Source organism: Ascidia mentula, chromosome 5 (assembly GCF_947561715.1).
Source record: "Ascidia mentula chromosome 5, kaAscMent1.1, whole genome shotgun sequence".
Classification (NCBI taxonomy): Eukaryota; Metazoa; Chordata; class Ascidiacea; order Phlebobranchia; family Ascidiidae; genus Ascidia; species Ascidia mentula.
The window spans coordinates 14,223,096-14,250,683 of NC_138570.1; the positions used below are offsets into that span (position 1 = coordinate 14,223,096).

At 41.9% G+C, this 27,588-nt stretch overlaps 1 protein-coding gene across 2 annotated transcripts; it reads left to right on the forward strand.

Moving 5' to 3' along the window:
- Positions 1–189: 189 nt before the first annotated feature.
- Positions 190–27,002, forward strand: LOC145902434 (uncharacterized). 2 transcript variants are annotated; one of them, XM_082990393.1, is made up of 22 exons: positions 190–651; positions 1,297–1,522; positions 3,617–3,709; positions 5,814–5,975; positions 6,040–6,134; positions 6,333–8,289; positions 8,363–8,547; positions 13,901–14,025; positions 14,250–14,375; positions 15,916–15,988; positions 16,976–17,056; positions 17,152–17,241; positions 20,058–20,183; positions 20,447–20,584; positions 20,880–21,014; positions 21,241–21,369; positions 21,600–21,746; positions 21,859–21,999; positions 23,695–23,835; positions 24,596–24,721; positions 25,011–25,134; positions 25,550–27,002. In XM_082990393.1, the coding sequence occupies exons 1-22, from the start codon at positions 246–248 to the stop codon at positions 25,929–25,931; spliced, it is 5,208 nt and encodes a 1,735-aa protein (XP_082846519.1). In that variant the 5' UTR covers positions 190–245; the 3' UTR covers positions 25,932–27,002. The 2 variants fall into 2 exon arrangements, with proteins under 2 accessions (XP_082846519.1, XP_082846520.1); XM_082990394.1 differs by having other exon boundaries at positions 25,553–27,002.
- Positions 27,003–27,588: the final 586 nt, after the last annotated feature.

Here is a 27,588-nt window from a genome sequence, read left to right on the forward strand (position 1 = left end):
AATAAATAGGTCAATTACGCATGCAAAATTAAATATAGCTGTCAATATTTTTTATTAAATGGATTTTATTCGTTTTGAGAAGAAGTAAGTATCAGCCTATGCACTTTAGGATTAAATAAGAGTCCATAAGAGGTTTTAGTGTCGACGCGTTGTGCAGAAATGATCCAAACCTGTTTACACAATAGCTCATAGGACGTGAAATAACGCAGCAATTAGAAATTTGTGCTTCATTGCTGCATGTCACTATGGAAACGCGTTTAGCGATCTCGTTGATCTTGTTCGGACTGATGACGATGACGTCAAGTTATCCCTACCACCACTTGCGTAATATGCGGAACAGAAGAATCCCAAATCCTCGGCAACTTTACAAAAGTCAGGACATGCTGATTCGCGGAAGAAGAGGCAAGACGACAGAAGACCGTGAAATCTCCTATCTCGGTCAGAATCCCTTCCAAAACAGCGCTGGATCCTCCTCGTATGGCTACAGAGCTCCTCAAGTTCCTCTTCGTCCGGTGGATGTGGAGCCGAGCGCTGATCAAGCGTTCCAGTCCGCCGCTGGGGGAGGATACCTTCCTGCATCTTCTACCTCAGGATCCTCGGCACAGCGTCCAGATGCATTGGTTCCTGAGGGCATTAGGCCGCAAGAATCAGGTCAGTCAAACAATAACTTTCATGCAGTGGCTTGAAGTCCTTGTCGGGCAAAATAGTTACATTCCGCTAATTAAGCTCATGGTAGATTTGCAACAAAACTTCTAAGCGTGTTTAGTCATGCTTTGTTTGACTTCGTACCACGCAACAGAATTTGCTCCGTATGGAACTCCGCCAGTTATGACGGCTTTCTTCTGGGTTATTTGCATCCGCGATGATTTATTTTCGGCCCTCGCGATGTCGTCCAAAGCCTCTTCGTCAGGCGCCAAATTCCGCTTTCTTGTCCCAAATTCTTCGCCCACAAACAACTTCAGGATGTTGATTCACCGAATGTGTTTGTGACTTGACTAAGAGTGACGCCATTGCCTGATTTCTGTCCGGGGTGCTTGGTTACAAATAATACTTCCCGTAAAGTTTTGGACAAACCAACAACCCAATTATTTCGAGATGACATTCCATAAGTAGTTTCTTAATATTTTTGCATATATCACTGGATTATAAATGCGTTCATTCCTATATATATGTGAATACTATGTTTGAACAACAACTTTGATTTCTTTCGTTTACTTTCTGTAAGCCGCATTATCGTCCTCTTTTGTGGAAAGTTTATATCGTGAACTGCGCACTCACAAATCAATGTCGTTGCAGATCCAGTGGTCCCACAACCGCCTCAATCACCGCGCGTATCTGTAAGCGATTCCTTAGCAGCGAGTCAGGATCACACCACATCCTGCAACCAAAATCAGTGCGTGGAGCCGAGCAACTGTCTGAATGTCACCGTAAGCGAGGGTGAATGTTGTCCCACGTGTGCAACGTATGGATGCATCTGCGAGGGATTTCATCAGCGTTACGATTGCGAGCAAAACGGATACTCGTAAGTTGAAGTGTGTTAAATATTCGCGAAAATTCCTTCTATCTTCTAATGGCTTTTTATAATCTGTTATAAGTAAAAGTGTGATACCGTATTTTCAACTCAGTGAATATTTTATGAACGCCTGTGCTAAAGTTTGAAAAAATAGAAAACTCGTTTTGATTGGTTTCTGTCTGTCCAAAGCATACTGACGAAGAACAATATTTATAAACCGTCTGTACTCTTTACATGCCCAATCTCCTTGCGTATCAACAAACAAAATTTGTCCACGTGTCTCATTTTCAAAGCGAGTTATGCCTGGCGGCATTCAAAGGCCGTCCTCTTGACACATGTGAAAATGTATTAATATTAAGCTACCTGAACGTGTCTAACATCTCCACACGATTCTTACAGCAAAGGGAACTGGGGCAAATATTATGATAACCGCAACTCTGGCTACGTTAGAAAAATAATCGCTCATCGTGGAGAAGGGCTCGGCGCCATTATTGTTGTGATGGGTCGCTGAAAAGTTGTCAATATTTGATCGACAACTTAGTTCAGGCATTGTGGTTGTTTTGTGACCACATATGACAAGCAGTTTCAAAGCGGCGAAAAAGTGATATATGGCAATGTACGTGGCACGTGCGCCACATTCATACGAACCCTTCTCGGTCGCATTAAAGCCATTTTTATAATCATCATGTATTTGTTAAATCTTATCATTACTTCACTTTTCCGAATTAGACGAAAAAGCACTTCGATATTACATTTTTGTGAGTACAATAAGACCAGGTTTTTCAAAAAAATATATGTATAAAATCTTTTCAAAATTTGTATAGTGGTACCTACGTCTTGAAAGTTTTGCCATGCTTGTTTCTGATATGCAATTCTATTAAAAGAGGGCACGCCACAGAATAGCACTAAGCTGCTAGAGAGAAAATCTTATGATCAAACCTGCGGGCAAGCAAGCCGAACGCTTCTAAACAAGCCTCCGCACACACAGTGCCTCTATTGTAGGTCATCCGCTCGGTTACAATGAACAATTGTCGGCACGGGGAATAGCAGCAAAACAAGGCGCAAAAAAAACGATTGTCGGTAGGTGTAGGTGGTGCTAGCAAGGCCTGTTCCCTTTTGAGTTTCTAGATGATCGGTTGCGCCCGACGGGTTCCGGTTTTCCAACCTCGCCCGACGACTTGTGTGATCGAGATCGCACCGCGTACCAGAACCACAGTTCCCTTGTGACGATTGACGACTTCTGCAAAGAAGCCTCTTAACACGCCATGATTCGATTTACGTCGTCTCAGCACTTTCTCCTTGATCAAAGTAACTGAGCTTGTGTATGTTCAGAGGGTTGTTTTGACATGGGGTTGAATATTTTAGGCGCATTTAACCTTTTTTGATCTCGAATTTCGCCCCCAATCCCTTCGACCCTAAAGTGCTGTTTTGAGGTTATTTGTTGATCGGCATCTACCGATTTTTGTGAACGTGAAGACCAACGACATCGCTTTTGAGCTGATGTTTATGTAGTTCCACATAACAATGAACACTTATGTCGTTTTTGTAACGTTATGTTATAAGATAAACATGGTTTTAAGATGACGTTGAGCAGTCGAACGGAAGACTACTCGTCGCGCCGTCCGCTTCTTATTGTTATGAGTCATTTGACGACATATGAGCGTTAATAAGGTCGTCGATTGCGCTGCTGTTGCTCGAGTTACAAACCCATGCAATGACTCATAACACCTTGGTCTCAGTGTTCTGTACGAACCGACAATCTCGCTTTGTGTCGAGGGGAAGGTTATCGCAAGTTCTTTTAGGGTATAATTGCAATTATGGGCTTATCTACTTAAAAACACAGCACATGGTCCTAAAGGCGCCTTTGTATCGAGTTTGGACGCAACAAACAGCGCTGCGGTCACTTTTTCCTTGCAATCGTTCTGGGCATGAAGATTGATGCCAATTGCTGGACAAATGCCTAAGGGTTATTTTCCCTCAAAGTATATATTTCGATTGCATAAATTTGTCAACAGTCTTTACTCGAAACACTTGTAGAAATGACAACGATTTTGATCTTTTAAATAAGAACTAAAGATTTATTCAATTCAATTTTCGTTACAGTGACGGCAAGGTGCCAGAAGGCGAATCATATGCGGTCGACAGCGGCAGCACCATATGCAAGTGTCCCAAGGGCGGCGGCACCATCATGTGCAGGTAAGCCAACACCGCAGATAACCATCATGCCCGGTTTCGTAACGTTAATCCTGCTTGCCGCGGCAATTCCTTGTGGCAAGGTCACTGGGATGCATTTCGACTTGTGACGATTTGCTCGCCTTCGTGGCTTTTGGGCGCCTGTGAAAAGCGTGTCGGGCATTACGAGCGTGACTTGTAATGATACAGGATAGGCCCTGGCCACTTCCTGATGTTAGGATTAGAACGTTTTTTGATGTCATAGAACGGATGCCATTATATCTGTGTTACCTATTCAAATGTATAAGTGGGGGTAACTAGTCAAATTATTGTTTTCCTTACTACAGTATCAAATATAAGCATAGTATGTTGGAATAGCACTCACCTTTGTACATTCACTGTCGGTCAAAATGTAGCATTTTTGCGATACAAATAAGTGTATAGCGATACAAATATATATTTTTTACCCAAGCACATTCTGCAATACCAAAATCGGTCTTAGTGACGAAATGAAATGTCGAGTTTTGCAATCCATCATATTTGTCCGAGCGGTCATTGTCACATGGTTCTGACATATTGAACGGTTTCCCACGGGTGTAACTCATGTTTCTTTGTCCTTAGTGTACAACACGATCGTGAACTTGTAAGTCGCGGATTTTTGTTCTACGATACATGTAAACCAGGCACTGGAGTTAGGATCGTTTCCTTATGTAGCGTCTCTCACGTTTCTTTAAACACAAACCTGCGAGCTTCGAGCGAAAAGTAATGGGCGTGGAACAAGTAGAATGACGTCCTAAACTGGCTTAGAGTCGCTTCCCGCCGAAAATCGCTTTGCGCTGTTTGAGATGCTTGCAGGTGTTTGAGAGAAGTTTGAATATGTAGATGTCGAATCTAATGAGACGGGCCCCGGGGCGATACCAGTACAATACACAAATAGACGTACTGGGCCTAAAATCAATTGCGTGTTTTTCTTGGAAGCTAAAATAAATTGATTTTATTTGATGTAAAGTGACATGATGAAAAGTTATACAAAATGATTTGGTTCTGCTAATATTTTACTACGTAGTTTACAGGGGTGTAAGTATTACCTTAGTTGTTCAACACCCAAACCAACAATTTTTCCACGTGGCTTAAAAAAAATTATCGAATAAAGCATCCAACTGCAACATAAATTTAGCACAAGTTAATTGCTACAAAACGTCACCAAGATTAGAGATTCCGATCATTCATATTTACCCTGTCATGCGCCACGACGAATTCGTCAATTTCACGGCGAAGACAATTTTATGGCATTCACTTCCGCATGGGCTCAAGCTTCACCGTGCTTGCCGATAAGGATCTTCACGAATTTTGACCCAGGTCAAGCGTAAAACCGCACCTGTTTTATAACTGTATCCCCGCTTTGTTTCACTGATCGTCGAATCAACACCCCACCTCGCACCTGCCACCGGGATGTTACAGGGCCGACGGAAGATGCTTATCGAAAGTTTTTATGTTTTGGTCGGGGTAGTGTTGGTGGCTCGATCCCTTTCTCCTGTTTTAATGCCTTGTGATAAAGGGTTGGTGGATGTCTTGAAGAGGAATAAAGAAAGTCGAGTTTTGTGGAGTTTTTATGTGGCTATAATCTGTTTATTGCCTATTTTGTGCGTAAGCGTATCACATTTAACGGACTTGACCTGTTTGTTTTGCATGTCCGCATTACAAGCGTGGGTGTTGTTTTTCATTTACCCATTTTGTAAAAATATGCAACTGGTGTTTTATGCCTTTTGCACTATCGGTTACCAAGCAGTTCCGTTTGGCCGTAGTGCGCTCCACAGTGGTTCGTCGTCTCTGTTGTTCGGTACCTAGTTTAGGGTACCCTGCAGATCGACGTTGACCGAAAGGTACCACAAAGTGGAGACTAGTGTGCCTGCTAGTGTGAAAGCTAGCACAGTGCCACACAACAGCTGCACTGATGAGACCTTACAGGTCGAAACAGTGCGTGTACACACCCTGTCTGCAGCTTTGCAATATGCAACTGAAATTCCACACTATAGTTTTACGCCAAACGGACACCAGCAAATGGTTATAATTATCAAAGCGTTGAAAGTTATTCTGCGGATAAATGATCTTGTCCCTTCTTCTGCAGCTTTGGAGATGTTCCATTCGGTCCAATAAGCGCGCCAAAGATTATTTGCCCGCAAACTCCGATTTACTGCATTAACACCTTCACCAATGCTGATGGTTGTGTTGAGTGTCTTGGGCTCGGGTGTATTGAGGAGGATGGAAAAAAGCATGAAGGGGGGAGCAAGTATGTTATTTGTTGGGCAAGTGATCTTAATAGTCGCTGCATAACGCATATTTTCGTTCCCCAGAGTGGAGAAACCAAACTGCCAGGTGTGTTATTGCCCCGCCGAGGGTGGTTCGCTACTTTGCACTGACGATAGAAACTGCATAGCAAGCAACCAAGGTATAGGTCTGATAAGGTTCATTGTTTTTTTAAACCATATTAAGAATGAGCCATTTTTATTGGTTGTATTGGATTTGCTTCTACATCAAATCTCTCCAAAGTAATTGTTTTTCCCTAATACAATTTACAAAGAAATTTAACATAAGTCAATACGTTAATTGCATGTCATCATATATACATGTGCTTTTTTGTGGATAGACCCACCACAGACTTCGTTGGCACTTGAAGCAACCCAGCGCGTGCTTCGCGATCCGATTCAAGAAGAAGGTCGACTCCCAGACTCGCGATACGGCGGCAACCAATATCAAGAGCAACCTGGTGTTTATCGTTCCAACACCAACCTGGATAAACTGGGGTACGATACCACGCTGCTCCAACCTGACTGGAATAAGTTTGGAAGTCCGTCACGAGGTTTTCGCGAACCATCATCCAACTCCGATACTGCTTCCTCTTCATCTACTTCAGACGGAGACAATGTGGTCGTGCCTCCATTGGTTAGCCCAGATGCGACTGCAAGCCAAGATCCATCGGGAACGAACCAAGATTCTGCAACCGCGTATGGAAACCCAGGAGACCAGACTGGAATTGGTGGAGCTGGTGGTTATGGTGGTTATAACTTCCCGCAACAACCATATCCCAAAATAGGTTACCAAAATTTTCCTGGTTATGGTGCAAATGGTGGTCGCAATTCCGGTGGTTCCAGTCCCGAGGAGACAGGTTCGCAGTCAAGGTCGGGGTCACCTTCTTTGAATAATAACCAAGGATCGTTTCCAAACACGGGTCTTTTACCACCTTACCAGAACTACAACCAACAATATCCTGGGTATTATAACAATCCCAACTACCTTGGTGGTTTACAACGAAAGCCGAGCAACGCTGCAGAACCAGCCGCCGGTATTGGTGATGAAAGCCCGGGTCAAACAAAGCCACAAGGAAATGTAGGTGTTGGTGGTTTGGGTGGTTATAACGTAAACGGCCAATATGGGTATGGCTATTACGGTCAAGGGTACAACCAATTTTACGGAAACCAGTTTCAAGGAAATAGAAACGGGTTTATTCCTGGTCAGTATGGTGTTGGTCAACGAATGGCCGGAGCTGGTGATGCATATGGGGCAGGTGGCTCAAATGAAAACGATAATGCTGATGGTTCGGATTTGTCACGAGCAACGCGCTTGACCTCAGTCGATCGTCATGGCTTGGGTGGCTTTTACCGTCCAGCAGGTGGAGAAAGTGCAACAGGCGATGCTGTGTCTGGAGCAAAGCAAAACTTGGAAACACCAGTTAAAACAAGTGGTAGTAGCAGCGAAGGTCTTGAAACAGCAGATCAAAACGATGCAGACTCTGATTCAGATACCGAAGTCTCTCCCAGCGATAAACCAGTTGTCGCAGATGCTGATGCAGGTGGAGACGAATCAGATCCATTGTCTCCAAATATACCTGCTCGTCCCGACTCGTACTTGAAATATGGGTACCAACATCCATATGGCCACAGCAACACTTTAAATACACTTGGTGTGGACGAAACACCTGAGCAGCTTCCACCATCAAAATTGCGACAAAACATACAGTATCCTTACCCAAACCAATACATGTACCCTCAACAGCCATTTCCGAAATACCCCGGGGTCGGTGGTCTTGGAAACCAGGGCGTTTCGGGAACAGGATCAAACAACTACCCCAACGTTGGCCTAGGACTCACTGGCGATCGTTCCAACACCGAACAATCTGGCCCAGGCCTATCCCCCGCAAATGATGAAGAAACCAATGTTGGTAATTCCGGTCTGGCTGGTGATGGTGCAGTTGGCGATGCTGCAGCTAGTTTGGACAGTCAGAGCGTTAGTGGAAAGAAACAGAGGCCACAAGGTGTTGAATCAGGTCTCAACGGCGCAACTGGCCAAGTGGCAAATGTTCTCCCAAATCTCGGCGTAAACGGGTACCAAAATCCACTTCTTGGAGGCTACCCCAACCCAAACGGTTACGTTAACCAGGCAGGTTACAACTACCCCATGCAACCTCAGAATCCATACTTAAACGGTTACCAAGGTGGCATGTTATATCCAGGAAAACAGCAACTACCATATGGTCCAGGATTAGGCGTTTACAACCCTGCCGGCCCATTTGCAGGACCCAACGCTATTCCTAATAATCCATTACAGTAAGTATTCATTCTGCAACTACGTTAAAAGTGAAACTATTTTAACACGTAAATCTATCCTTTTTTGTCACAGACCATCGGAAAACCAGACCAATTTTCACTCGCCAGGGCAAGGTGGTTTACTTGTGAGGCCTAGTTTGACTCCGGTTTTGCCCAGTATTGTACCTCTCATGTCATCTACGTTTTTGTCTCCCACCCGGAACTTGTTTCAGCCGATCCGTCCAACCACGAACTACGTTCACCCGAACCCTAATGCAAGTAAGTAACACAACTTTTTTGCACAGTTGTTTCCCTAACATTTCAGCACCTTGACCAAACTTATGTTGTTGTTTTTCGTCTTTGATGTGTAACTAAATGCAAGACGACGACGTTTTCTCTTGTTCGTGGTTTTGCATGGGTCAAAGGTATTTGTGTTGTTGATAGTTAATCTTCTCTGAATTGTAGTTTCGGATTTAAAGCAATGTCTCGCAAAACTTTGCGTGTGGTCCAGTGTGCGTCGTTTTTGGAATTTTGTGGTCGAATGCAGTGATTCAACGCGTGTTTCTGTGGTTGTGGTAACGCTATGCTCTCTCGTCGTTTGAGTGCCGCACTTTACAGTTAAGAGGCGCTTGCTCAGTTTGCAGCTGCATGGATCCAAAGTCTTCTGTATTTTTTATTTCTCGTTCTAAATTGATAAACTTGTTTGTGGTTTTATGAGGTCATTGCCGTCGTAAGGTTTTAACCAAAAGAATTTGACATGTCAGATGATTTGATCCAGAAATATGTGCGTTACATGCTTTTGCACAGCGGCGATTCGTTACATTTCAAATGCTCAAATAGACTTCCAAGTACCCAAATATTTTTGCATACACTGCTTCTGGACTGGAAATTTAAAGTCTACCGTCTTTTCACTTTCCGATGCGATAAAATTAGGGCGTGGAAAAAGCCTTTCAAACATTTCACGGATCATGAAACCTATTTGGCCGAAGTCGAGTGTTTTGTCAGAGGCGTGGCTCCCTTCGAAAACACCGGCAATGCATTAGTGAGAGTCATTAGGAGCCGCATTTTGTTCAAGCTATTGTGTGCCTGGGTTTGGATCTATATTTGGGTTCGGTTTTACGCAGAACTTACTTTCCTTCTGCATCACTCATTCTTCCCATTGCACCCAGCTTTATTGGTAAACTATTGGCTTTTAAGGAAGCTCTGTTTTTCAATACTTGACTCCTTTGAAAGGGGCGGAATTTTACACAAAGATCTTTCCTGTGAAAAAAGTTTTTCGACCTTAACTGAAAGATGACCCAGATGTCGTATTACCAAATGCTAAGTATGTCTTACATTGGTTTAAATTAAGTATTTTATGTATTCCCAACGTAATAAAGATTGACCACCCACGTACTATTTCCTCTGAATATTCCTGTCTTGGAGAGCGAGCAAGGCAATAAATTCACATTGAATTCGTGGAATGTGTCATGCGCTAAATTCACTTTCAATCACGACGGAAAAAGATTTATTATGAATGTACCAGATGCAAAGCATTTTCCAGCCTAAGAAATCGTTTCATATTAAAAGTTAAATGATATATGGTTTTGTACTCCAGACTGGGCTGTGGCTTTATGGCTGTTGACTCACATTGACGTCAAGTCACGTTTATTACAACGGAACGTATTACATATTTGGGCGGTACGAAGACAACGTTAATTTATTTCTATTATGACGTTTGGTACCAACAGATTCCACTAAATCTACAGACCACAAGCTCAAAATTCGTTTGGTTTATTCGCACTATTGTTTTTCCTAATGAGCATTCCGTATCTGTGGACACAGAGCAGAAGAATGGATGAGTCAAGGGTTGCGGTCCTCAACACTAAACTAACACATTGCTTGCTTTCTGGCTTCAACAGTTTCATCGATTGTGTACAAAATAATTCTTGGGCAAACACCAGTGATGTGACGCCCTAAACTTGATTGTGGCATGCGACGCCTTATGGTGGGAATGCGTCTGCATACATGTTACGTCACTCCCACGTGATCGATACATGTTGATAAAGGGTCGTTGAACAGCTCGTTGTGTCAAGCACCCCTCGTCGACAACCAAAGACATGCGCAATCGGCAAATGCCAATTTCGCAATCAACAACATACTTGATCTTGTAACAAGGCGTGGTACCGCCTCGGAAGGATTATGCAGTGTTGTAAAACTTGCTTGCAGCGGCGCAACGATTTCCTTGCACAACGAAATGCGAACCTGTGGTTACAGCTTACTCTTGTCGTGGCGAACAAACCTGAGGTCGAAAAAAATTTGCAGCAATTCAGAGAACGCATGATTGTTGTTTGAACGCTGACTCCTCCCGTGACGATCTTGTAATCAAAGCTAACTTCCCGTCGTTGGCGCTGTGTGCACGTTGGGCAGTTCGAAACTCCAGTCCGTGTTTCATACAGCTGTTGCCTTAAAAGAATGCGGAGCACGCGGCCTTTAAAGCCTTTGTCACGTGACCTCGCGCTCCGCGACGCAAGGGTCAATATTTGAGACGAGCTTTGTGACATCATAACGCGGGCATTGTCAGGTTTAGAGCAAACACGAATGAGTAAGGGGGCATGGTCGGTACGCGCCGGTGGGCCCCTGCGTAAATGTCACTCCCTCATGGGCGGCGGAAACCAATCAAGTCCACCCGTCTGCACAACATAGCGCGGTTTTAATGATTCAATGTATTTGCGTAGTTAGTGTGCGGAGTAGTTGGCGCTGGGAATAAAATGATGTGGTTTGTTTTCCAATGCATTGCGGTCATACACAAGTCCACTAGCCAAACATTCAAGTTCGTCGTATGTGATACAAACTCACCAAATTATGTTTGAATAAAAGTAACTGGCCTGACGCATTTATGCTGGCATTTATGGACGAATGAACCTGTACAAAAAATGTCAATCTGAACCGTGATTAACAGAACAAGCACATACGGCCTTCTCGGAACGGAAGGGTTAGGTTAAAAGGGGACAATGCTGAACGCAATCTGGAATCCGCGGTCAAACCCAGCGCAGTACAGACACAATTCATTTTTCCACAAAGAACCGATTCAGGTCAAAAAAAGATCTTCCGGCGAGGTTATGGCATTTTAGTCTAAATTGGTCAAAATTTAAATGTTTTATTTTGGGCCGTGTTTGTGACCTCCACGCGTTCAAACTCATATTTACCAAATCCGGTTGGCGCTGCTGCCAATATGCAAACAGATCATCGACTTTGGCGTACGCGGGCAACTGAAATGCGAGCGGCAGCTAGTGATCCACCTGCGGCTCATCAAAATACCATCTATCAACCGGTGCACAGCGTCAAGGTGCATTCTGTGGTGGGAAAGTTAGCTGCCATTCCCCTGTTCGTTGGGCAAATAAGACCGGACAGCGCCCTGTTCAAAAATGCAAAAAATGGCAACCACTTTAAAAAGAACCCCGCGGTTGAGTGACAAGGGAGTGTTCGTTCTTCAATCGTTATGTAAGTTTTTTGGTGGGTTAATATTCTGTATACGATGTTTAATTTTTGCATGTCTTGTGATGATTGTCTATTTGATCCTCTTTCGTTTTGTGAATCAAGCTTTCGGTGAACAAACCATAGATTTATTTGTTCGTTCTGTTTGTGTCGCAAAACGTTTACTTGAGTGCTGTTCGAAAGATACCATGCCAAAAACTGATTTAAACAAGGTTTCAAACATGGAATAATAATGGGTTGGATCTTTTCCTCTGTGCTTTCATAACGAAAAAACTCTCCACAAAACACAGAGGTTAAACACAAACAAAATCTGACAACTGATCTTTCACTGTCGACCTCCATCACCGAACGTTTGAGATATCCCGAGTAATCGCACAGGTTTATCTTGTCAAGTCAATTGCACGGTTTCCCATCTCGTTTACTTGACTGTTGATAGAAAACGACCACCTCATTTATACCTTTCCATCTCGAAGGTTTGAACCCGTCTAGTCGAACCTTCATCCAGACTTTTTAAAGGAATCACGTTGCTCCCAATCCCATGTACAACAGCGGTGATTGACTATGTTTTCTGACGTCTGTGGAAGCGGATTCCGGGTCTGTGGGGTCAAGCCAGGCGCTAATCCCTCTCCAGGCAGGTGTCTCTCTCGATCGACTCCGGCGCCGTGGATAAACTGCCTCTGTTCGCAATTTGCTGTACTCGTTATCGTGGTGCTGTCAAAACGGGGAGAAGGGGTTTTGCAATTGAATCTGTGGCACCCGAATTCTGCTAAAGAATGACGAATGGCTGCTTGCAGTGTCACGGAAGGATCAAGCTAATCCATGCTCGTTGACAGTCTCCCCGTGCATATCTTTCCATTCCCCGAAATCCCGTGGCTGGCATAAGATAGCGCTTCTTAACGAAGACCAGAGGTTGATTGGTCGTTGAGGCGCAGGATCTGCAGTCTCATCAGACTCAGTGCCAACCTCACTTCAACTGGGGCACTTTATTGTGTCTGTCTGTGCGAACCGTTGTGGGAATATGTATTGGTCTTAAGCAATGGTTTCCGAATGCGCGACCTTATCTTAATTGACACTTAGCACCCATTGCGCTTGTTTGGTGACATCTTTGACACCTTCCTGTCCTGCAGGGTCTCCTGCATTGCGTCCATGCATATAACCAATAGCAAATGAGATTTGTTGACCAGATTTGTTTCGATCTCTTTGACGGCGCTCAAATCTGTGTGTGGTAAATTAAAATGCTGTGAAGGAAACAATGGATTACAGAACGCGGTGTGGAATGTTAGCAGTTTGAGGTTTGCATCTTGTACCTTGTATTCAGCGACGTGTTCGATGTCCCATTGAGCGCAAAGTCGTATTAGAAAGACCTTTATTTAATTTTTTACGATTATTTAGTTAACGTTTACAGTAAAAAGATTACATTTTAATCCAGAAAGTTGTAAAGGTTAAGCAGCGAATTTGCCGCAAAGTCAAACACAGAAGATTGTGGTACTGCAAGTAATCCAGTATCCAAATCCAGTTTGAAATCTGTGGATTTGGTTGCTTACCAAGTCAAGGATTATATTTATACCAGGCACTGGTTTCTGCGGCTGATTATCATCCACCAGCATTAACCTAAATCCCGTTGCGAGCGTGATTTCATACACATATAGCTTGATAAAGCAAAATGAAACCCAACTTTGTACATACATTAATGAGCATTTCTTTCTTTACGTTTACGCAGGTGTTGATTTAACATTAAAATTAGTTGTATTGTTGTTGAGCTTGTTAGTATGTTTTTTCTTGAGGTTTTGCTTATCGTCGTAACTGTAAATACAGTTCAAGCTCAAAACCCAGGTACACTTTGCTTTTCCTTACGTTAACCAATTTATACGAATAGTTGTTACTTGGCATCGTTCGAGTCTTGTACGATTTAATGAGGCTGTTAATGTCTTAGAAGCAGCTGTGTGTTGTTTATATGTCAAGCCCGTCGGTTGGTTGACGGTTGTGTGTATGTGGTTTGTGAAGCTAATTTGAAGATACTTCCTCCGTAATTTACTTCATTACATCTGCCAACTTATTGCTCCAGCATACGATTTGTGAACGATTTCAACGTTTGCCACCCAATAGTTTTATTGTTCTGGTTTTGAGATTGTATTAAACCAATTTTTAATCACAGCTCGTTTCGAGAACGTTCTATCCGCTTGTTGCGTCGAAGGAAATCAATGGGCGTTGGATCACGACACATGTGCTGGAATCCGTGTCACCGTGGACACATACAGTCAAATATGTGCAGTTGCTCAGGTCAGTTATTACGCCATGAAATATATTATTTCTTTTAAGTACATCTATCTGTTTATGGCCATTGTGTGTTTGAAAATACTCTGGTATATTCGGATGTTTTTTTTTTATTTTTACTCTACTTTTTTTTTGTTTGCCTGTCTAATAAATTACCAGTCAGTCTTAAGAATATTTAATAATGACACAGAGTTACCACAAAACCTTTCATTGCCATCTATATATAACAGGAGAAATGCTGTATGCAAGCCAAGAACCAAGAAAGTTGCCAACAGGGAATAGAGACTGCGAGAAGCATGGCGGCATGTGATGTGCCAAGCCATCTTGCCGGACAGTGCAAAAGCGACGGTTTTAAGGTTGGAAAAAGATAATATTTTTATATATATGTTGATGTAAATGGGGTGCGACTTCAAAATGCGAGGATAGTGCAATAAGCGGAGCAAAGGGTTTGCAAACTCACCAATATGAACGACCTTGGTCGCCTGTAGTACTTCACTGATGTTTATTTATTGGCAAAATTGTACTTGCTTATATACAAACCCAAGTCGAAATTGTAATGGAAAACTACACATGAAAAAAGAACAGAGAAGGAGCCGATCGCAAATTATATACTCAAGGCTTACTTTGGAAAGGAGTTGCTAGTCATCGTAAGCTTGTTGCCGACAACAATTTAATCGCGATTCTGCATCCGACTATACAAACAAACGATCGCTTCCGTCGGCGTGTGGTGAACGCAGAAAGCCGAAATTCCACTTGATTATTGCCTTAAACCGCGGACGAACCGGACTCGACAGGCGTCCCTATTGTAAAGCTGATTTTGTTTGTTTGGAATTGTGGTTATCGCGGTCGAGTGTCGTTTATTGTGGTGACAAGCAGACCAAAAGTCGGTCATTAGCGAGTGAGATATCTACTGTGCTCTTCGGCCAGTGGCTGCGTGCTACAAAAAATGTAGTTTCGTTGAAATAATTTTAAAAAAAACTTTTTTCATTAGCAATATTACACATTATATATACAGCAGGTGTAGCTGCAAAAAAACAAAAATCAAATGTAAAATCACAGTCGACATTTTATCCCTCTTCCCTCAACCTTCTCTTTCGTCAACTGAGGTCCACCCGCTGGCGCCTGACTCTATCCTATAATACTAGAGTCCAGGACCATTTAATCCATCTTGACATTTAGCTTGTAACAGAATCTCCCTGTTTCCTCTGCCACAATGCTAATGGCGCCACAAGGGCATTTTTCCTGCTGATTTCCCCATTAACGGTTCTTCATAAAACGTGTCAAACAGCAATTAACAACGCGTGACAAAAACGACGCTATATTGCCATAACGGTAAAACTGTATTGCACCAATTCAAATACTTCAAATATATCAGAAACTGTCTTTGGAAAGAAAGTAAAAATATGATTTAGATGTCCAAAAGAAAATCAATTAATAATGTTGCGCAATTTTGAGCTTTGTTAAAAAATTTAAAAAGAGATAGTTTCTGATGCAACAAAACTTGTCTAAACTTGTTTAAACAAGAATTAAATCGTCACGGGTGGCAGGTTCTCCACAAACGCCCTTCGGCTCTGACGCATTAGCCACAAATCATTTAGTAAACATAACGTGACGCGATTCTGTGTGGTCCGGACGCGTGGTGTGGCTTTCATCTTCTGTCAAACCGTCTCTTGATGTAACTTGGTTAGATGCTTAACAGGGGTCAGTTTAATGATACTGGAGCGTTGATGTTTACGGGGTTAAGACCAACATAGCAACATATACATCTGCTAACCTTTTAACATTCATTCATCTGTCTTACTCAGTACAAAATATACGACCTAGTTTTTATACGCTGTGAAGGTTGACATTAACAACACAGGGGTGGATTTATTAATGTTGTGACTTTTTCTACAGCCCTGCTGCGATTGCTGTGCTCTTGGACTCAAAGCCTTCGGCCTTTCTCTTAGCTGCGACATGGAAATTTTAGGTAATGTTCATAGAAATCATAATTAATGTGGTGGCAAGGAATTATTTTGGGGTTTTATTATTTACTGTATTACATAAGTCGTGGCCTGATCTTGAGGCTTTTGGTTATATAACGATACGTTGGAATGTTTACAAGGTAGCTGCTTGTAAATTGTAGCGCAAACACTTTCCAAAAGAACTTTATGGACTTCATCGCGATACCGTGGATGTTTTTCATAACTCTTCATGCCACAGAATTATGAAAAAATGCAATAAAGCGGCAGGACTCGGTTTTTGAACTATTTGGGTGAATTCCATGGTGTGAGAAAGGCATTGCCGGCGCCAGACGCCAGTTCTTTCAACTAAACCGCAACCGTCTTCGGGCGAGGAATAAACTTGTCTTTGGGAGGAAATGTTCAAAAAATGTCTTGTTATGTTGCACATTTTTGAACCAAATTCTGTTCAGTTTATAAGTGAAGTTATAAGTACAAAATCCAAATAAGCCAAGCGTTTACAAAAGCTTGGAAATCTTTCCGCCATTTGCTGGATTGTGCAGAGCATATTGCCTATTTTCGCCATGATTCCAATTATTAAAGCGAATTGAGATGGGAAGATGACACAACGGATATGACTCCCACTAACACTATACTTTTTCGCACGGTTGGCGGACAAACAGTGTCAAGTTCGCACCAGCTGTAATCCCCAAAGACTTGCGCAGCATTTCGTCGGCGGTAGCGCCTTTAAAATCCCACAGCACTGCATACCCTCTGATATACCGCCCACATCACATTTTTAGCATTCTTGGTTCCTTTGGTAATGGATTGTGAATTTAAGCGGAACTACCACATCTTGAAGCTTTTACAGTTGTCCGCTGTGTCGAAATGATTGTTATCGTTTTCCTTAACACGCTTCACCGTCGAGTATTTTGTTCTGTTGGCACACATTGCAATACTTAATCGAAGCGAAAAGTTACGATTTTATAGTGGTTGTTAATTTACTCTTGCTTTAGGCCAGCCATGCAACTCCGCCTATTCGGAATGCTGTAGAAAAGGAAGACTGATCACCGATCACGGCCCAGGAGCAACTGGAAGTTAGTAATACTTACCCACTTGTCCCCGATATATAATAATCCCATTTTGCTCGCTTTGAAGAAAGCCTGTCCTAACTTTTCTCTTTTATTTACAGTTGACAACAACAACAACAACAACAATAACTTACCGTTTGTGCCACCATCTGCAGTTTCACCCACTCTGTCCAGCGCCGTGGATAACACAGGTACAACCACGTCATTTTGCAACAAATTTGCCTACATTTTCATATTGCGGCAAAACTCGCTTTAATTTAATATTGCGGCAAAACTCGCTTTAATTTAATATTGCGGCAAAACTCGTTTTTGAAAAAACGACAAAATGGTAATATTTGAAAAAACAAAATATGATGTGACCCAAGGTCATAACAAGGTCACTCGCCACCCAAGTGGGTCGTCTGCATCCATCGCAGTGCAAAAGTTCGCGTTCTATCTCTTATACCGCACGAAATCTAAACCTTTTCGTCTCGGCTGCATCCTGTAGTTTAAGAGCTGCGATCTATCAAGAAGTGAACGCAAATTATCTCAGCCTCCATTGTTTTGCTAAGGCTTGTCTCGGGTGTTCGACACTTGTGTTTGCATTGGGATCAAGCTGCCATTGTTATGGCGTTGACCAAGGCCCTCAGATAACCGAGTGGTATAAACTAAATGCAGACTATTCTGATGGGTACAACACTAACATGGGATAGAGACCGAAATCGCCTGGTTTCCTGGTGGCCGTTTATGAACCGTAACAATCATTGGAAAAATATTTTGCAAACGTTGTCCGTTTTGACTTAAAATTTAGGGTTTTATCGGTGTTCTTTTAAAAAAACTGTTATTTCTGGGTAAAAGGGAACTTGACTTCGTTTATTGCAAAAATCCAATACGTATTTATTTTGGTAAGATTACTTCAACCTTTCCATGGCATAATCAACAAACTGTTTTTTTGCTAAATATTTTTAAACGGAGTCATTTAAGAGTAGTTGGATAGTTATTTGTATTCCGATCACAATAAAGTATTAAACAGCTTTTACAACCATTGCTGAAAAGAAGCAATCCCCGCGCTCCACGATCCAAAATATTGAGACTGTCGGCTTTGTGCTGGTCTTGTGACCTCCACTATTGAAGTCATTGTTTCCAACTGTCTATGAATGGGGTTACTGTTACCGAACAAGAAGCGTGGTTCCTGCACTTGTACAGACGAGCAGAAAATTCTAAAAATGCTAGTAAACACGCCGTTTGCTGTCCTACGCCAAGTGTGCGTAAAGAATGGACAGATAAGCTTACAGCGGTTTGACCCAGATATCTGGTTGTTGGTTAAGTTGCCTGAAAACGTATGGGGATATCATTACCTAGCGGTATGTTAAAGTTTTTACAGGCTAAAGAAAACACAAGTCAATTTATTTGGGTGCCTATAACGGTGTAAATCGTTATCTGCTAATTCACCTTGTTTCAAATCATGATTTTGTGTAGTTTTCCGCAGTCAAGTCTGGTCCCAAATCTGATAACCTTTGGTTGATCGCCTTTACCTCACGACCTGCGCACTCACAAACTACCACAAGATCATATTTATGCCATAAACCCGCTGTGTGACCCTGCCTTTATGACGTCACAACAACATGTTCACGCACCGGCGAACTGTGGCTTATATCCGGTTTGGCTCCCTTGCACGCCAAGGTTACGTAATGTTGTTGTTGTCACACCGAACGGAGAAAATAGCAAGAGATTGTTACGACACATTGGGTGGCTCTTGTTGGGCAACCAATAGGGCTGGCAATGCGGACTCTGCCGAACAATTCCTTATTCGGGAGCAATTGCGGTGCCAGAAAATAGCATCGCGCTTTCGTCATATATGGGAAGACTTGTCCCTTTGAAGCGCTGCAATCTAAACTCCACATAAGTATTTGCGATAAGTTTTTCCTCATAGGTTACACCTAATATTCTTTTTTTGTGTAAATAAACCAAGGGTTGGCAAACCTTTTTTCTTGCCACTTAACATTTTTTATCATAAACAAAGCTTTGCTACCCGTGTGAAGTTCACAAATTTAAAAATAAAAAAAGTCTAATGTCGAAATTATACCGAATCTTGACGACTTATTTGTAATGTTATATCCGTGCCGATCTCACCGCAAAATCTTGCACGACGTTTTCGCATCAATAAAGACCCATTGTGACGTCACACTTCCCGCTGCGTGATCTATTAACGCGGTGAGGTGCGTCTCGGTCAAACAGAGTCCGTGCTATTTTGGCACTATGGTCAATATTTGCTCGTTCCGTTTTTGGTGTCGTCCAGGCTGTGAGGGATGAGTGATAGAAGTCCGGTTACGAATAGTACGTGTTATCCCAGTTGAATTGACGACGTTTTTGTGGGGAAAAACAACCTGATTTCAACGAATACCAGAGACTAAATTTGCGACTTCAGCCAAAAAAAAATCCCAAAATTAAACAAAAAATGTTACATAAACATAACAGAATCGTTTAATTTGTGAAAATAGCCTTGTTTGATAAATGTTAATGTCCCTGTTTTAACCCCAGATAAACGAGCCCACCATGCTTTGGGCTCCAAGGCTAACTGACCCTTTAAGCTCCCCTAATCCGCAAATCAACATTTGCTGTCCCCCTCACAATCAGTCACCCACTGAGACCCATCCGTGCCCCAACGGGTGTCCAAGAGTTTGGGTGGTTCTCGCAAATGACTTAACTCTATTTGGGTTGCGTGTCCGCCGGGGCAAATCTTGCGCTTTGATCTCATTCCTACAACACATGAAAGGTTTGTGTTGTTTCGACGGCAACTTTAATCCTGGCATAGCGCCTGTGACCAAACACACTTCAAACGGTCACTTGTGGCGCGGATTGATCGTTTCGCACGCGATAAATTGTCTATTGTTACATTTGCTGTATGGAATTTTCCAACCACATCCACTTAAACTTCAACCAAGCAAAGCGTTGTCATGCCAACACTCAATATTGCCGTCATGATGAAAAATGATTACAGTGTCACATTTGTGATTTGTGTTCACAGGAATCAACGGAAGGCGGTGTTTGGTTGCAAATGACTGTGAACATTTGTGTCACAACACTGCTGACGGAATCGAGTGTGCATGCAGAGAGGGGTACCAGCTTAACCAGGATGGCCGTTCGTGTGACGGTAAGTTCACATCACAATCTGATAAGTTGCAAGTAATGGGACTCTTCCCACAATTTCCAAGAATTTGTAATTCTTAGTCGAAAATACCGTTTCATCGAACACTGGTTTTACGTAAAAACATTTAGACCGGAGCTATTTTCGAAAAATTGTAAAAGTTTTCTGAAAAATTGGAAAAAGGGCATAGCGAAATACATTGACAAAAAACACTGGACTTTAATGCTTGGACACCTATAATATAAGTTGTAAAAATTGTGCTTGTATAGACATCAACGAGTGTGTGATTGGTTCACACACGTGCCTCGAGAGCCAAATTTGCTTCAACACGATTGGCAGATTCAACTGCCAGCGTCGAATCAGCTGCGGGACTGGTTATGAGCTGACGGAACAGAACACTTGCGACGGTAAAACAGTTTGCTAAGCGAAATGTAAATGTTTATGGCGACTGAAGGTGACAGCGACAATTTTCTTTCAATAATAATCTGTGATTCAAACCTGTAAAACATTTATTCATGTAAATTGTCATCGAAACGTTAAATTCAGCCATAACAGCATGAAAAGGTTGTTTGATGATTAAGAACGCAGAATTTAAAATCAAGTCTAGTCCAATTGTACTCACAAAACCATAAATATTCCTCAATAATATCGTATCGACACTTTACATCAAACTGATTTAACTGATTTTACTTCGGCCCGCAGATATTGACGAATGCGCCTTGCGTCTGCACAACTGCGGAGCCAAGCTTGATTGTGTAAATATGAGGGGTTCGTTCCGTTGTGTGGCTAAAGTCTGTGGTACAGGTTACATCACTGACGCTACGGGGAGTTGTATTGGTGAGTTTGTTAACTGTAAGGTCCTGGCTCGTTAAATCTTTTAAACATTGATTTTCCAAAAGAAGGGATAAAATGTATGACTGGATAATATGAAATAAAAATATTCATGCAACAAGTTTTAAAAAACTTATAATTTGTTTATTTTGTTTATTTTGTTGGAGAGGGAATGTTATGATAATTTGGTCTTCAATATTCTAATCTATAAATTTGCTGGTTTTGTTTGTAGATATTGACGAGTGCAGAGCTGGGGACTACAGTTGCCCACCTCGTTCTCGATGTACCAACACGGTTGGTTCATACTCATGCCTATGCATTGAGGGTTTTGTGTTTAACAAGGACGCTCAAATTTGCGAAGGTAAAATTTTTGCACATAAAATCGTTACTCCTAAAGAAGCAAAATAAGCAGCACTTTAAAATCAGCCTAGTGGCTAAAATTTCACTCCAATTAAAACTAACAGTACGCATCCAGTAAAATCCGACTGTACGCGGAATTAAATGTAAAAAAACTAATTACAAAGCATTGGTACAGATTTTATGCAAAATACCAAAACACCTCCGCACATCAGACCATGATTTCTTGTGTAGATTTGAACGAATGTGAGTTGGGGATATCGAATTGTCAGGCAGGATCAACTTGCATCAACACAAATGGAAGTTTCACTTGTGTGGAGCCACCTACCCTTTCCTGTGACCCCGGATATCAACCAAACGACGCCGAATCCGACTGCATCGGTAGGCTATACCTAATTAGCTATCTAAATTACAGTCCGTACCAAAACATGTTGTTTAATTGTACGAACAAACTAAACTCCAAACTCATTTGAATTCTCATTATTTGTTGCAGACGTAAACGAATGTGAAACAGGATCGCACACTTGTGCTGATGGTTCAACTTGTATCAACGAAATTGGATCTTTCCGTTGTCAAGACCCAATTCGGTGCAATGAAGGAACAAGGCCGAGTCCCAACAAAAGATCTTGTGTCGGTAAGTGATTTGCATAACAAACAGGATAAGGATGACGATAACAAATTATTCTCTGTGAGAATCAGTTAATTCGCAGTGAGTCATAATTGTTTGAAAGATGACCCACAGAAGAATAATTCGATTTAAATGCGCGGAAAAATTTGGGCATGTATTTAAACAAGACGAACAACTTGCCAAAAAAATACGCTGAGGAACGCAAAGTTAATTTCTTAATGCAACAAACTGCCTTGAAATATGATTACGTTGTCCAATTATAGACACAGATTTCCACTTATATTTACACAAACAGGCTTTGTGTCACGCAAACAGAGATTGATGAAAATAGCTCCATTGTCTTATTACCGTTCATCATTCCTATGTGTAAAATTTTAACTGTCATCGACGTGATAGTTTAAACCATTCCTTGCTGTTCCTGACTACATAGCATACATCGGAGAGAATAGTGATTAACTAATTTGAAGCGAGGTAATGTCTTTAGAGAGCATACTACGTGCGTACAAAGTGTCCTTATGATAATTTATAGATCGGTAGAGATCCTTTGGGGCACCGCGTCCCGAAGTGGCTTTGAGAAAGGGGAATATTATAATTTAATAACTTTTCAATGATGGTCTGTACGTAAGCGGTTAATGGATACGTAACGAATCGTTTACTTGTGCCGTCAACGCTAGTTTAGCAATTCCTGAGTCTCACTGGGGACAGTTTGTTTTATTTTCAAATACCATGCAGCGTGGTTACATATAAAGTGCAGAATGTGATGATATGTTTCATGTTAATACAACACAGCATGATGCCTTCCTTAAAGATTTTTATTGCTACAAACTGCCACCCACCAGTTATAAGTGCAACGCATTACTTGACCGCTTTCCAAAACCTTGTCTTCCTTCAATTGAGATAAAATGATATACGTCAGTAATGGTTGGCTTATGTTTTGAATAGTTTGTAAAATGGAGATAAGCGCCGGTTAATTAGCCGGTAGCACCACCGCAGAAAACACAACAAAGCTGAAAACGTTTAGTTCGCGAGTCATAGAGAAGAGAGATACCCCAACGTAATCTCAGGTTCGCCAGGTTTAACATTCCTTCAGGGCATAAGTGTGCATTATGGCATGAACGCTGTCTCCCCAAAACCAGAACGCAAGGAAAGCGTCCTTATTTACATCGTCGACACCTACATTCCTATAAACACCAACTAATTTGACGCAAGTTGATCTAATTAGACCTACCTACGTGCCATGTATGTAAGTTAAGCCCCTAAAGCTTCAGACATGAGTTGAGGAATATAGCCGTCATAACTTGACCTTGCAGGGCGGTTTTGCCGAGTCAATTTGCAACCGCTTTTGGCCGAGTCAATTTGCAACCGCTTTTGGCGTTATTAAGCACTAGGCCCTAATTGACACCGGCACTTACAACCACATCAATCTACAGGCGTTGTTTAGCCGCATAACCCAAACGTGCTCAGCGGTTGCACTTAAAATGCACCGAAGCGATTTTCGAAAACGCATGCAATACAAAGTGCTTACTTTATGCAATTGTTTTTTGAAATATAGGCCATAAATTTTTTTTAATACTCTAATTGATATAACCTCGCGTGTTGTATATACCTTGCTGTGCTTTTCTAAAAATTTCTTGAACAATTTCCGAAAACTTCGCAAAGCGCTACTCAGCAAACCAAATCATGAAATTTATCTTCACGCAGACATTAACGAGTGTGAAGAGGGCGACTTGAATCGTTGTGGAGATGGTGGAGTGTGCTTAAACCTTCCTGGATCTTATCGTTGCGAATGTGTGCGTGGTTACCAAAAGGGAAACTCTTCAAACGGACTGGAAACATGCGAAGGTTGGTAATTTCTGTGACCTGATACGAAAAGTTTGGGGATCTCGGAACTACAGAGGTGTTGGTGATAATATAATTAAATAATTTCGTTCTGTGAGGTTGCAAACGAAAGAAATTTTAATGAACAAACCTTGCTTCTTTAAATTCAGCCAAGTGTGTAAACTTCATTGGTTTCTTAATTTAAGATGACACGAATGGTACCAGGTAACAAAATTGAAGCCACCAAAAGAGCTGACGCATACAGGAAATACAAACGCCATAAAATATTAGCGAAATAATGATCAATATTCAGTCAGAATTTGTTGGGAAAGAGTTTGTTGGTAGTCTATTGCTGATAAGATCCATATCGAGATGACAATTCGCCTAATAAACTTATCAGCTAACAAACCGCTTGTACAAACGCCTAAAAGACACCATTTGATTGGTTGCTGCAAATAACTGGATGGGAACCCTCTCTGCTCTGTATGTGAAGAGGGTTAACGTTTGTCCTGCATTCTTGCCCTATTCGTGAAAATATCACCCGTGGTTTTCGCTTCTATATATACGACTAATACGCAAACCCTTCAACATGGGTGAATGTCAAGTCCTCTCTCCAAAAACGGGTAAAAATTTCAATCAGGTGGAAGCGTGCTGTGTTCAGTGTTTGTGGTGCGGTGTTAACAAAAGTTCAAAACAGGCAAATTTGGGACGCTTTGCAATTATCTTTAGATTAGTGACCTTCAGCTTTATTAAACCTTTTCGTTTACATGATTTGTTTTTGCAGATATTGATGAGTGTTCTCTGTCATTGGGACGCCATTGCAAATACAGGTGCCAGAATACACCAGGCAGCTTTTCATGCGTTTGTCCCGATGGCTACACCTTATCTAAATATGGAAGAACCTGCCAGGGTAAGCTGAGATCTTGTGAAATTTGTTTTTACCTTTTTTGTTTTGTGTTTAAGTGGCACTGAAGTTAAGCAATTTATAGCATGTGTATCTACTTGAAGGTGAGCTAGTATATTATGGCACAGCCATGCTGCAGTAAACATGGCAATGTATTTTCGTATTGTCTGTAAAGTTTGCATGGCAACAACATATGTGCAAGCAGAAAATGCTTTTAAGTGCCCCAGCATCTGGCTTTGCACCCTTAATTGTGACGTCACAGTTCTCCTTTGACGTATTTCTATTCTTTGCTCAGACATCGACGAGTGCGGCCTGGAGACACACAACTGCAGCGATTCTGACACCTGTTTCAATACTCGAGGAGGCTTCAAGTGCGTTGAGCTGACCTGTCCCAAAGACTACGCCCCGCACATCAATCGGTTAGTGTGACGCCATGATAGCGCTATTGTGTCTCCTGGCGGTCTTCTGTACAAAGGGTAATCTATGCGGCGCTACCCGAGTGCTGACTTGTGCTTTAGCGACCAGACGTTTGTTGGGGTTCAAAAAAGTCACATCAGTCCAACACAAATATTTCAGGGCATATGCGTGCTGTAATTAATTTTTTTTGTCAAGGTAATGCGGAAATGCGATGCGTTTTTGTTGAATGTAACTGTGTTAGCGTTATCGTCGGTTGTCAACAATATTTATTGCTAACCGTGTGTTCTTGTTTGTTTGTTTTTTGCATGTGTTCACTGACTCGCACCCCCTGCACTTCTGCACCGCACGGTACGACCGCGAATTAAACCGACGTTTCGGCGGCGAATCTGACTTTCGAATCCCCGTTGTTACCGGCAGCAGACGTCGATGTAGCAGGCCACTTTGCCGAACAGCTCCCGACAGGCGGACGTGCAGCAAACTTCCTAAGCAAGTTTCTTTCCACAACATAACGGTCCTGGATGGTGCGAAGAAGGACAAGCCCCTCTTTAGAATGAGTTTTGTTCAAAGCTTTCCAAATGACCGTTACTATTTCCTCTTGACAAAAGGCAACGAAGACCGCGCATTTAGAGTGACAAAGAAAAGAAACAAGAAGCGGCAGACGGGCATCGTGTATACAATGAGAACCATGCACGGGCCCAAGGACTATGTTGTTGATCTGACCTTGAAGCTGTACCGACGACGCCGGTGGACAAGCTTCGTATCTCGCCTGTACATTTTTGTTTCCGAGTACAAGTTTTAAAACTTAGCTCTGTGGCTCCACCTAGAAACTTATTATACGCTATTGAACTGACCTCTAGAGGTCGCTGGCGGGGCTCACATCACAGTGAATATTTATTTTGTCCTTCGTTGTACATACATCAGGGAAGGCGAAGGACAGTTGACCCGATCCCCGCCATTAATGGAAAGCATTCAACTCCCATGCCCAATGACGTCAGTGTTGTTTTGCACGTGACTCTGCAAGTTTCCTGCAGTATTTTTAAAGTTCCGCCCTTATTGCCTGCTTGTGAAAATTCCTGTCAAAATGTGCGTTCAGTTTCTTTTTCAAGAAAAATATTTTCTTGGGTGACTTTTTCATGTGCTTTTAAGCTTTGCAGTTGTTTGACCTGATTATATAAATACACACAAAGTAATGTTTAGATGAGAGACAAACGGTATCCCACTAACTTAATTGCTACACAGTTTGCATCTTTTGCCTACTAACTAACCAACGGTAATTGCAACACTAACCGCGCTGGAAGCATTTATCGTGTTGTTTCTCATTGGCGATATATAAAACGAGGACACATTTTACGTAAAACTCATCTGACGCCTTTTTCAATGTGCTTCTTTTTATGACGTCAACACTTTTTATACAGTTTTTATTGCCACAATAGTTCCTTTTCTTATAATTTTAAAGATTTTTGTTGTTGACCGAAAGGAAACAAACTTTGTGACATTAGTTTTGCTACAACTCACTTCCTTGCCTTTCTAACTTTTCGTCACAACAGGAAATTGGACAAAAATTATATTTCCAAAGAAAAACCTATTTGAACGAGTTATCAAGACAAGCCGGCCAGTACACAGACATGTAGTTCCTTTCATTTGACAAAGAGCCCTGGCGGCCCTAATGTTGTTTCCTTGTAGAAATGTTTTATATTTATATTTGCCGCGTGCGTTTTTCACCCTTTCTTGTTCCATTGCTGTCACCGCGGTTCCGTTCGCAAACTTTCATTTCCGTGCTCGTGCATGCCACCTTACACGCCGCTTGGTGGCGCTTTAAGTCACTATTTTCGCACACGTCTGGGAGCAGAATAAAGGTCAGTGCGTGCTATTTTGTCTTGAGAAGAGTGTTTCTATGAGGAAACCTTTTTTTTATTGGTTGCATACGATTCACCACGGTCCAATGTTTTAATGGCATGTCTGAGAAAACTTTTAGGACCTGTGGCATTCGAGGGCTTTGTAGGGCTTCGTGCGAACGCCTTTCAAATAGAACCGCTAAGCATGGCAACCTCACCAATGAACTTTATTTTTAAGGACTGTTGCTATTCGTGTTTTAAATTTTATTTTTCCGGTGATCTGGTAATTGATTACGTTAATTGTAATTTTAGCTGGTCGAACTTCGTAGTAGTGCATGCGCACAAGTTGGCATGGAGCAACCAGCATGAAAGCCTGTATGCGATAAATGACTTAAACATATAGCATATATCTTTGTTAACGAACAATACCGTAATAAGCCTTTCGTTTAATCTTATCCTCATGAAGTAACCATGACATCGCAGCCAAAGTGAATAAAAGCCACTTTTTTATGCCAAAATAATCTCCCTTCCTGGTAAGCATTGAACACATGACCTTTGGTATCACTGTTCTTTCCACTGCGCTACGACAATTCCAGGGATAAATTTGTAATCACCTAAAAT

What these genes read in the sequence shown, in the direction of transcription:
- LOC145902434 (XM_082990393.1), top strand. Translation starts at nt 246, where the DNA reads ATGGAAACGCGTTTAGCGATCTCGTTGATCTTGTTCGGACTGATGACG. An exon ending in GGCGGCACCATCATGTGCAG is followed by an intron (nt 3,710 to 5,813) that starts GTAAGCCAACAC and finishes CTTCTTCTGCAG; the next exon opens with CTTTGGAGATGTTCCATTCG. An exon ending in ATATGGAAGAACCTGCCAGG is followed by an intron (nt 24,722 to 25,010) that starts GTAAGCTGAGAT and finishes TTCTTTGCTCAG; the next exon opens with ACATCGACGAGTGCGGCCTG.